The 12744-nt window shown below is 40.7% G+C and overlaps 1 protein-coding gene across 1 annotated transcript in view; it reads right to left on the bottom strand.

Annotated features, from left to right (window-relative positions):
* Positions 1–12744, bottom strand: part of ccser1 (coiled-coil serine-rich protein 1) — a 217557-nt gene that overhangs the window by 126402 nt on the left and 78411 nt on the right. The window contains exon 8 of the mRNA XM_080739096.1: positions 5900–6074. Coding sequence (XP_080595222.1) covers positions 5900–6074 — 175 coding nt within the window. The remainder of the gene's footprint in view (positions 1–5899; positions 6075–12744) is intronic.

Raw genomic sequence — 12744 nt, 5'->3', positions numbered from 1 at the left:
TGAGTTAGAAATGTTCGCTTAAAAAATACATATATTCAAAGATTTTCACACATATTCACAACTTTTCAAAAATAGCAGATCTACAAGCTCGCAGCGCGGCACCACTCGGTGCCGCGCTGTGAGCTTGTATATCTGCTATTTTTCAATAGATAAAGTTATTATAGGGCCCCTCCACCTTGGGCCCCAGTAACTCAGTCCCACTTTCCTACCCCTTGTGACCCCCCTGCTGTACTGTACTGTATATCCAGACACAAATATAAGCGGTTGTGTGTGTGTGTGTGTGTGTGTGTGTGTGTGTGTGTGTGTGTGTGTGTGTGTGTGTGTGTGTGTGTGTGTGTGTGCGTGCGTGCGTGCGTGCGTGCGTGCGTGCGTGCGTGCGTGCGTGCGTGCGTGCGTGCGTGCGTGCGTGCGTGTGTGTGTGTGTGGACTACTGTTATCACAAGTGTTTACAAGGATGTCGGCGGTTTTACAGATCCATAAACTGATGAGCTTGAGGTTCCCAACTCAGGACTCACCATTTGATGAATTGTGCAATAATTAACTTGCATGTTTAACATATTTTTATGCAGCTTAAAAAACACCAGAAACAGTGGAAAGAAGAAAAAAGGAGGGGCTGTCTGTTTAGAACACCTGTAACAATAATTAATGCCTTTGTTTTCTATATAAGAGCTATGATGTTTTCTACACATTTCCGTCCAATTGTTCTGTATTCTTCTACGTTTTCAGGCCGAGGACCCCTTAGTTGAGAGAGAGATGAAGCAGAGACCCGCACAAACTTTTCATGTGGCGTGTCATGGATTATGACCCATATCTCTTATGGCCGTTGACCCTTGTAGCCTACAGGCCATGATGTCAACCTCTGCGATGCATGCTGTCTATGATGATAGTCTTTGATAGTCATGGAAGATGGAATAAAGTCATAAAGTACAGTAGTAGTCTGGTTGCCGATGCACTAACAAACGTTAGAAAAAAAGGGATAACCAGAAAGATGCAATTCAGGGAAATTGCAAGTGTGGTTAAACTGACACGAGTTGCATTGACGCGAGTCACAAGAATCCGCTGGGAAATGAATTCCGTCAAAAATGTCCATTGAACTCAATGGGTTTTTGGGGCCCGATCGACCAAATATGGGGTTAAGGAGGTCCCTGATGATGTCAGAAACACCCAGCATCCTGTTGTGACACACACAGTCTTACGCAAATGGAATTACGTCACTCTATGTTTTATCAAGGGTTTCAAATTGGATGACGTCACCGTGTTTTCCCAAGGGTTTTCCCATTGGATGACGTCAGCGCACACACACACACACGCACAAAGACGTAGATTTCCCAAATTTATAGATGGATAGATATTTTTATCATTTGCTACAGTACATTAATCTCTGGGTTTTCTAATGCCTGCCGTGATCAGACACATTCATGCTTTTCAACCCCATGCAGGTGTATAGGCAGGGGGAAGCAGGGATTTAGAAGGCCTTCCCAGGTGCACACAGGCACAGAGAGCAAACACCACATGCATGCGCGCACACACACACAGTCACACACACGCACGCACTAGGGCATTAACGAAAAAGTCGACAAGTCGACTCAGTCGACTTCATTACACTAGTTGACTCCCACCAGAGAAAGTCGAAAGTCGAAGTTAAAAAAAGAAGAAAAAAAAAATTCTATTGTGAAAATAGCAGATCTACATGCTCACAACGCCTCGCGTTGCGAGGCGTTGTGAGCATGATCGGCTATTTTTACAATTTCTGCCTCTATATATTTGACAATAGGGGTGTTAAAAATTCCTTAAATTGTCACTTTAGAAATGTGAAGATACCCTCTATACACTTAAACTTTATGTTGGTTTGTTTACAGTTGAGTGAGAAAACAATGTTTCACATTAAGTTAATCATCTGGGGCACCCCCAAAATAATTGGGGGGTTGTGTGTGATGTGATGACGTCATCAAACGATAAAGTCGACTACAACACAACTTTTTACTGAGTCGACTTGCTAAAATCACAAGTCGTTAATGCCCTAGCACGCACGCACATTCAAAAACTCACAACCTAGCACACTGATTCACATCTGAGAGCAGATGCACACAGGCACGGATGCAGCACACGCTCTGACTCTGACAAAACACCTGACATCTAGTCAAAATGTCACCTACGAGGGCTTAAGATGAGACAGGAGAAACTAGAAACTGAGCGAGGATCTTATCATATCTTTGTCTGGGACCGCACATAATGACGTGACTCTCTCTTACACATTCAGGATGTGATACAAATACAGAGATGTGGAAGAAGTATGAAAGAAAGACAGCTATGAGGTATACAGAGGAAGACTAGATGGAGGATAAGGCCCGATGGATAATTAGTTGCACATCGGTGTTATGAAGCATAAATAGCAGATCTACAAGCTCACGAGGTGTTGCAACGCGACGCATTGTCAGATTGTAGACCAGCTATTTTCGGTGAGCAACGCAAAATGATCAATCAAGTGAGAATCAGGCATAATTTCTGGTTGAGATGAGCTGGTAAGAGCTCCAGGGCTGTTGTATCTGATCTGGTCTATTTCTTGCCATCTGCTGCACTCTTGCTCACTTAGGACTGAAGTTAATGTGCTTTGCCTCTCGTGTCTGTACCAGACATGGATGAACCGTTTAGTTCATCATAAATTATGTCAAAAGTAAGGCTGAACAATTTGTCCGAAAAAGTTCTGTATAAACAACATCATTGAATTGAATTCGGTTTACTGTTTAGTAGGGATGGTCCGATCAGGTTTTTTGGAACCGATCAGCGAGCACCGATCACAAAAGTTTGATCACCCGATACCGATCAATCACCGATCCGATCAAGTTATTATTTATATTTTCTAAATGTTAATGTTTTAACTTTAATTCATTCATTCACTCATGAATTAATTTATATATTTGCCTTATAGTTATTTACCAGCATTACTATGTATTTATTATCATAGCAGTAACTAATTTTTCCTTCAGCACTGTGGAAATCAATACCCCAAAATGTCCTCAAGTGGGCATACTGAACGGCTGGTTGATCGGATGCACCGATCCGATCGGATCGGTGAATTTACCTTTTGATCTAAACCACCGATTATCGCCGATCACGCTTTGATCGGCCCGATCCGATACATTGCCGATTGATGGATAAAATGCCGCCTAAATTCCTTGTTTAGAAGTCCATTTTGAACCCCTTCTTTTTTGCAATATTTTGCAGCCTCTGCAATTCGCAAACTGCAGTAGTTCAATATAGTGATTTTTAAAATATTTTTCAGATGAATTGTTTAGCCCATGTCAAATGTAAGTAAAGGTACGAGAGAAACACACGTACAATGAGGACCTCCTATGGATACACCTACTGTAAATTAGAATCTGTTAATTACAGTCTGTAATTAACAAATTGGATTGTTCAGGTACCGTTTTAATCTACCGCTACAGTACAGTAGGTCTTAAGGAAGCTCCAAGGAAGCCGAGAGCCTAAACCTTTGAACAGCATCTACTCAGAAGGTTTATTGGTTTGGCTGCCCTTTGAAGAAGCATACCTCCGTATTACCCCTCAAAGGTGTGCCATGGCATCAGGCCATCAATGTGTCAACAGTGATCAATGAGTTTCACCATGCAGAGAGACAGACAGACATCCTACTCTTGCACAAACACACTGCGCACACGCACGCACGCACACACGCACTCCGTCCCCCCCTCTCCCTCAATCTTTAAGGTCACCCCTGTCCCACAGGCCTTAGTGCACAACTGTCCCCTCAATTAGATCTGGTTCAGTAAAAAGCCTTTAAGATTCAAGAATGGAGAAAAAAACTGCCTGGGAGCGCTCGGTTTAATGACTTGGACTGCCTAGGAGCACAGTGTCTAAAGATGATGAATGGGCTAACAAAGGAAAGCAGAGCTCAGGGGTTGACACACCCCTTTAATCACATTCACATCAGCAAAATCACTAAGTGAAATGCTTAAAATAACTGATGGTGGCACGGGCTACTGTGAAATGTTGTCAGGTGAAATGCAGTACTCCACAATGCTATATACTGAAAATGCACTATTTAAATAGAGACAGAGATGTTTAATTTGAGATAATGCCCTTAGTAAAATCACAAAACACAGGTAAAGATTGAAAACATGCTAGTCCCAATTCAGAATGATATAAAATTAGCATTTAATGATCTGGCCCTTTGTAGCATCAAGACTTATGGAGAAGAAAGGAGAGGAGGAGCAAAACACTGACAGAAACACATAGAATAGAAGCGGACAGCAGCTCAATAAAATGCTTAGCAAGTGTGTGCGTGTGTGTGTGTGTGTGTGTGTGTGTGTGTGTGTGTGTGTGTGTGTGTGTGTGTGTGTGTGCGTGCGTGCGTGTGTGTAATAATGTTGTGTTTGGAGATGGTCAGTCATCCATGTAGAGGAGCAGAAAATGGAAACCTGGCAGAGCGAATGGATTGCTTTTAGCCAGACTTGTTGAGTCTAATGTGTCATCATCTGCGCTCCTTGGCATATACATGTCTAATGCATAGTTAAGACAAAGTGAGATAGAATATTAATGCTTGTAGGAATAACTGACAAAGAATAGATGCATTATCAATAGTATTATTGGTATTGTATTAGTAGTGTTGTAGTAGGAGTAGTATGAATACAATATGCACATACAGTATATGTACAGTATGTATGATACAAATATTATTAAAGCTACATTATACAGTACAGTATATAGCTGTGTGCTAGTAAGTGACCAAAGCCAAAATGGGTTTACACATATCTGAATCAAAATCATAAAGTAAAAACATCTGTATGTAAAAATGCATAAAGCGCCTTCCAGGCGGTACGCGGTTGCTGCTAGGATCAGCGGAGACCAAACACACTCGCTCAGTGAGTAAACGCCGCACGGTATTTCACAAAGATGAACACAATTCAGCTCTCGCCCCCCGCGAGTGCATGCACGAACAATTTCACGGGACCGCACCCGCTCGCCTCGCCACCTCTAAACTTCTCCGTGTGGACAAAATAACCGCCCACTTCTCATTGAAAATGAATTACTTGGACGAGGTGACCGCGTACCGTCTGGAAGGCGCTTTAATGTTAATGAAATAACGCTATCCACAGTGAAAAGGATTACAGCAACACTACTTCTGGTTCAGAGCGTTCCATTCTACAGCACCAGGCCAGTGAGAGAGAGTGCATGACTGAACACTGTGACCATCAATATGGTACTTTAATTTTAACAGTGAGACCAAAGTACTTGGAATGTACACGTGCTTAACTAATTGTCCATTACAGCTCATTTGAAACAGTGAAGCTAATTTCACTGTTTCTCCCTACTCACTCTGAATGAGACTTATTGCCCAAAGTAAAACTCAGACTATTTGGTGAAATGAACATATTGATTGCAGAGACTTTATAAAAGCATATTTAAATGCCTGTGCTTTGGGAGGGATGATTTCTTTATGATGAATAGTAGTTGATTGACAGACAGAACTGTCAGTGAAGCACTGGTGTGGCTCCAAGTGATGCAACCATCACTTATTAAGAGGACTAGATGTATTAAAAACTTAAATTACAGATCTGTGACTGAGTTGTCTGTGACATGTCTGAGGAATAACAAATAACTTTGGTTTGTTTTAGTTTGTTTTTCACAGAATCTCCTTTCAAATTGTGTGTGCGTGCAAGGGATGGGACGATAATGAAAATTCCATATCACGATTATTGTGTCAAAATAAATCACGATTAACAATATTATCGCGATAATCAAAATCCATTATCCTGGGGCGGAACATTTGTAAAAAAAAATAGCTCACAACTTGTAGATCGGCTAGTTTTTGGAAAAGACATTTGATAGAGAGTGAAAAAGAAATCCCTAGTGTGTGCTTGTGTGCGTATCTGACCCCCACCTCTTGCAGAGTTCGCCTCAGTCTGAGCAGCAGGGTTTTGACGGCAGTGCAGTCCTGTTGCATCAGTCTAAGAGGCAGCGCCTCCAGCCCTGGAGGCAGGGGCTCATCCTCTCTCCCCAAGCCCAGTCCTGAGTTCCAATCAGGGGGCAGCAGGCTAGTGGGACGGCTGGGCTCCCTGCAGAAGGAAAACGAATAAATAAGAAAGAGAGATTATGAGGGAGAGAAGAAAAAGAAGCACAGATCGATTGAAAGATGCGGTTTGCAGTGAATAGAGATTCATGAGTTACATTTTTTGTCTGTCAGAGGCAAGGAGTCCTGGCCTTGAGGTACACAGTACAGTAGAGTATTACGATGGATGCTCAATGGATGTGGAAGTATCCCAACATTTATCTACTATGCAGATTGTATTTGTGAAACATGCAACTACAGACACAACACAAAACATTCGAATGACATTTCAGTTTTATTAAGCACACTGCAGTTTTATTAAAAACAATGCAGAGGGAGATTGGAGAGACGACAGAGAAAGCAAGAGAAACAGAGAAAGGGTTACAGATGTGAGAGAGGGAGGGAGAGAAAGGGAACAGAGAGAGGAGGGTTGACAAAGGTCACTAGACCACATCCTGAAAAATCACACGTCATACTGTATGTCTGGTACATACACAATACCAATATATGACATACTGTAGCACCAATACATTACATCAGCACACAGCATGTCAGATGAATTCACAAACCACTGAAAACAACCTAAAAACAAATATCAAACCATAAAAACACAAATTAAAGGGCATTTTCACTTCAGGGTGACTCACCCTGAAGAAGGCCTTGTGCAGCAACGTGTAGGTGCATTTTTTTTTAAATGTTTCTTGCCATGCATTAGCCCTAAAATAAAGGCTTTTTAACTGTCCCTCAAGAGTGCCTTGGTCTAACAATTCTGTCACCTGGCTACCATAAACACCTTGCGTGAGAGATTTTTACTCTACAGCCAAACAGATGCACTCCTTACTCTTTGTTTTCTACATCAGGTCCATGTGTTGCATGTCACATCCTAAGAAGAAGTCAGTCATTTGCATTCTCACAGCTCCACCAGTTAAAGTCTACAGTAGATAACTTCAAGGTTAAAGTGTGAAAGCAGCTAAATGAATAAGCAACGCTACGATACAGCATTAGATGATTAAAGATCAACAGCATGCGTGCACACACACACACACTCCAGATACTTTTGAAAGCGTGAACGCACATATACTCACAAAAACCCATGTAAGCATGCATGCACACAGATCAAAGTTACACGACACGTCTTCTAATTTCAAGCCTGAGTTCTAACCCAATGTCTCACCAAATAATAATTAATTAGCAACTTTGATTCACATTGCTGTCATCATAGAGCGTGCTTTGTGGGTGTACGCCAGAGAACTAATTATTTCCACACTCTTAATTATTATTATTATTTATTATCTTACGCATACTATATGTCTATTGATGGCACATGTGTCTGTGTATGCTTATGTGTACATATTAATTATACTGTATGTACAAGTGTGTATGTGTGTGTGTGTGTGTGTGTGTGTGTGTGTGTGTGTGTGTGTGTGTGTGTGTGTGTGTGTGTGCGTGCGTGCGTGCATGCATGCATGCGCATGTGCGTGCGTGTGTGCGTGTGTATGTGTAAGAGATCCCACTTGTCTCAAATTTGAAGTGCTGCTCAACACGATGTTAAGAAAATAAATACTGTTTGCGGCTTCATATTGCTGTTCATGAAACTGGAATAATTGGACTACATCTTTTCAACAAAAATGGTGGAGTAGTGCGAGTGAGTGCGTGTGTGCGTGTGTGTGTTACTCTACCAGGGGTTACTCTAACAGTGCTGGGCAAACCACCGTTGCCTCAAGACTCCACTTGTTGCATTTAATGCTTCGGTCCGCTGTTTCCCAAACAGTGGGTCAGGACCCATTTGTGGGTCACGGACCAATTTTTATGGGCCACTACGCGAGTAATTTTCTTATCCTACATTAAAAAATATATACAGACTTTTAATTTTTTTTATAATGTCATACATTTTAAAACAAACAAACAAACACGTGTAAAACATTCCATATCAATAATTAAGAAGTACTGAAAATAGCCGATCAACGAACTTGTAGATCTGCTATTTTCAATCATTTGGGTCCCGGGCAAAGTCTTTTGGGTCTCGAACAACAAATGTTTAGTCAACAATCAATCCGCAGATGTTGGACAACCTGCTGGACAATTACAAAGTGACAATTTCCCTGGGATATGGGATCTGAGTTTCGTGGCATTGTTCAAACACTGGTTGTGAAACTACATACTGCTTGTAGAGTCGAGATACAGAATCGACTGTTCAAAATCATCAACTCTTAAGCTCATAAGAGTCTCATGCTTGTGTTTGTGTCTAGCATGTAGATGTAGAGGAGCTGCCTGGCTCAGAGATGCTTTGGTTAAGCAACACTGGAAAGCAAAGCACTATTATTTAAGAGATTAAAAGTATATCTGGGTACATTGTAAAACTGTGGTGGGACAAATGCAACTGTGGTGGGCCACCATGGTTTAGTTAATTAAAGGGAAATAGTTATTGTGGGCTCGCCTATAAGGCGAGCACACTTTAGATATTGTCATTGTGGGCTCGCCAGTACCTGGCGAGCACACTTTAGATATTGTCATTGTGGGCTCGCCTATAAGGCGAGCACACTTTAGATATTGTCATTATTTACTAGGCAGGCAGTCAGTGCAAGTATCAAAAAACTTCGGTTCCTTTCTACTCCTACATACTTAGTGAGAAAATGAAAATAAAAACATCAATGTGTTCAGCTTACTGTGGTGCAGTGTGCTATTACTTTTTACAGCAATCGGCCAAATGGTGGCGCTGTAGGAAGCCTTCGAAAGTGCGAACTTTGAACAGGTATAGCTCATGCTGTGTTTTAGGTACAGCCATGAAACCTGTATACACGTATGCGTCTCCTCATGCCGAACAACTTTTACCCTCTAACTTTTGACCTCTGACCTTTAGGTCTCCCACAATTCGGAATTATATGAAAAACAGTAAAAATCTATCTCCTCCTGGGTTTTTTTCGTTACGCGCACGAAACTTTTTTCACATGAACTTTGGACCAATACGGTCAGATTTATCTCGGCGGATTTCTTTTAAAGTGAAATATAATTTTTTAATAATTCAATAGATATTGCGGTTTTATGCAAATTATTCTTCTGCCTCTAAATCATACATGCAAAGTTACACGTTCATGGCATTTGGCAAAGATGTAGAGGGTTAGTCAAAGTATCACTGAAACCAATTTTATTCCAATCGGCCAAAAGGGGGCGCTATATGCAGCGTTTGAAAATTCAAACTTCAAACGGGCATAAGTCATGACTCGTTTCGTTTGAAGACATGAAACTTGTTACACGCGTGCTTTGACTCGAGCGGAAGACATCTGTGTCGTTGTTAAGTAAGCTCCGCCCTTCGGTTTTCCGCCATTTTGAGCAGTTTGTAAAACGCGTAAACCCGCTTTTATTCTGGAATTTTCGCTCCACGTGCACAAAACTTTTTTTACGTGAGCTTTGGACCGATATCTAAAGATCTGTCAGATCGGATTTCTTTAAAATTGAAACATGCTTTTTTAAATAAATTCAATGAATATTGCAGTTTTATGCAAATTATTCTTCTGCCTCTAAATCATACATGCAAAGTAACATGTTCATGGCATTTGGCAAAGATGTAGAGTGTTAGTCCAAATATCACTAAAACCAATCTTACCCCAATTGGCCAAAGGGGGGCGCTATATCATTTTGAGCAGTTTGTGAAACGCTTAAACCCGTTAGGATTTTTTTTTTTGCAATTTGCATGAAACATTCTACACACAATCTAAGGACCTTTATCTAATATGCCTATGAAGTGCACACACACAAAAAAATTATAATAATAATGAATATAGCTGTAAGCAGCGATAAAGTGTCCAAAGCCAAAAACACCTCAAATCATGAACACAGCCTGCAATGTGCGTGAAATCTTGCAAACACATTCCCAATAGGTCAAGGAGCAGATACCACCCTTCTTACATTGGCCTGTTATAGCGCCACCAGCGGGTCAACTTTTGCACAACACATTTTTGGAACAAAATGGACCAATCTTTGACGTCAGTAACGTCAAAGAGAGCACTGCCTGCGATCTTGACATTTTGTACATTTATAGCCATTGTTTTCTGGCTTGAAGCGAGCCCACAATTGTTTCGAAGGAACAATATTTTCTAGTTGTGGGCTCGCCTATAAGGCGAGCACACTTTAGATATTGTCATTATTTATTTATTTATCTATCAGGCAGGCATATCAAGTATCAAAAAACTTCGGTTCCTTTCTACTCCTACATACTTAGTGAGAAAATGAAAATAAAAACATCAATGTGTTCAGTTTACAGTGGCGAAGTGTGCTATTACTTTTTACAGCAATCGGCCAAATGGTGGCGCTGTAGGAAGCCTTCGAAAGTGCGAACTTTGAACAGGTATAGCTCATGCTGTGTTTGAGGTACAGGCATGAAACCTGTATACACGTATGCGTCTCCTCATGCCGAACAACTTTTAGCCTCTGACTTTTGACCTCTGACCTTTAGATCTCCCACAATTCGGAATTATATGAAAAACAGTAAAAATCTATCTCCTCCTGGGTTTTTTTCGATACGCGCACAAAACTTTTTTCACATGAACTTTGGACCAATACGGTCAAACTAATCTCGGCGGATTTCTTTTAAAGTGAAATATAATTTTTTAATAATTCAATAAATATTGCAGTTTTATGCAAATTATTCTTCGGCCTCTAAATCATACATGCAAAGTTACACGTTCATGGCATTTGGCAAAGATGTAGAGGGTTAGTCAAGGTATCACTGAAACCAATTTTATTCCAATCGGCCAAAGGGGGGCGCTATACAAAGCGTCTGAAAATTCAAACTTCAAACGGGCATAAGTCATGACTCGTTTCGTTTGAAGACATGCAACTTGTTACACGCGTGCTTTGACTCAAGCGGAAGACATCTGTGTCGTTGTTAAGTAAGCTCCGCCCTTCGATTTTCCGCCACTTTGAGCAGTTTGTAAAACGCGTAAACCCGCTTTTATTCTGGAATTTTCGCGTCACGTGCACAAAACTTTTTTTACGTGAACTTTGGACCGATATCTAAAGATCTGTCAGATCGGATTTCTTTAACATTGAAACATGCTTTTTTAAATAATTCAAACAATATTGCATTTTTATGCAAATTATTCTTCTGCCTCTAAAACATACAAGCAAAGTCACATTTTCATGACAAAATAGTGTAGAGGGTTAGTTCAAATATCACTGAAACCAATCTTACCCCAAATGGCCAAAGGGGGGCGCTATATAATTTTGAGCAGTTTGTAAAACGCTTAAACCCGTTTTTATTCTAGGATTTTTTTTGCAATTTGCATGAAACATTCTACACGCAATCTAAGGACCTTTATCTAACATGCCTATGAAGTGCACACAAAAAAATTATAAAATAATAATAATAAATATAGCTGCAAGTAGCGATAAAGTGTCCAAAGCCAAAAACACCTCAAATCATGAACACAGCCTGGGATGTGCGTGAAATCTTGCAAGCACATTCCCAATAGGTCAAGGAACAGATACCAACCTTCTCACATTGGCCTGTTATAGCGCCACCAGCGGGTCAACTTTTGCACAACACATTTTTGGAACAAAATGGACCAATCTTTGACGTCAGTAACGTCAAAGAGAGCACTGCCTGCGATCTTGACATTTTGTGCTTTTATAGCCATTGTTTTCTGGCTTGAAGCGAGCCCACAATTGTTTCGAAGGAACAATATTTTTCTAGTTGTGGGCTCGCCTATAAGGCGAGCACACTTTAGATATTGTCATTATTTCTATACTAGGCAGGCAGTCAGTGCAAGTATCAAAAAACTTTGGTTCCTTTCTACTCCTACATACTTAGTGAGAAAATGAAAATAAAAACATCAATGTGTTCAGCTTACTGTGGCGACGTGTGCTATTACTTTTTACAGCAATCGGCCAAATGGTGGCGCTGTAGGAAGCCTTCGAAAGTGCGAACTTTGAACAGGTATAGCTCATGCTCTGTTATACGTACAGCCATGAAACCTGTATACACGTATGCGTCTCCTCATGCCGAACAATTTTTACGCTCTGACTTTTGACCTCTGATCTTTAGATCCCTCAGAATTTGGAATTATATGAAAAACAGTAAAAATCTATCTCCTCCTGGGATCTTTGCGATACGCGCATGAAACTTTTTTCACATGAACTTTGGACCAATACGGTCAAACTAGTCTCGGCGGATTTCTTTTAAAGTGAAATATATTTTATTAATAATTCAATCAATGTTGCGGTTTTATGCAAATTATTCTTCGGCCTCTAAATCATACATGCAAAGTTACACGTTCATGGCATTTGGCAAAGATGTGGAGGGTTAGTCAAAGTATCACTGAAACCAATTTTATTCCAATCGGCCAAAGGGGGGCGCTATACGAAGCGTTTGAAAATTCAAACTTCAAACGGGCATAAGTCATGACTCGTTTCGTTTGAAGACATGCAACTTGTTACACGCGTGCTTTGACTCGAGCGGAAGACATCTGTGTCGTTGTTAAGTAAGCTCCGCCCCCCGATTTTCCGCCATATTGAGCAGTTTGTAAAACGCGTAAACCCGCTTTTATTCTGGAATTTTCACTCCACGTGCACAAAACTTTTTTTACGTGAACTTTGGACCGATATCTAAAGATCTGTCAGATCGGATTTCTTTAAAATTGAAACATGCTTTTTAAAATAAATTCAATGAATATTGCAGT

The sequence above is a fragment of the Nannobrachium achirus genome, assembly GCF_963921795.1.
Source record: "Nannobrachium achirus genome assembly, chromosome: 12".
NCBI lineage: Eukaryota > Metazoa > Chordata > Actinopteri > Myctophiformes > Myctophidae > Nannobrachium > Nannobrachium achirus.
The sequence above is the reverse complement of the archived record's forward strand: the minus strand, read 5'-3'. Positions and strand labels throughout refer to the sequence as shown.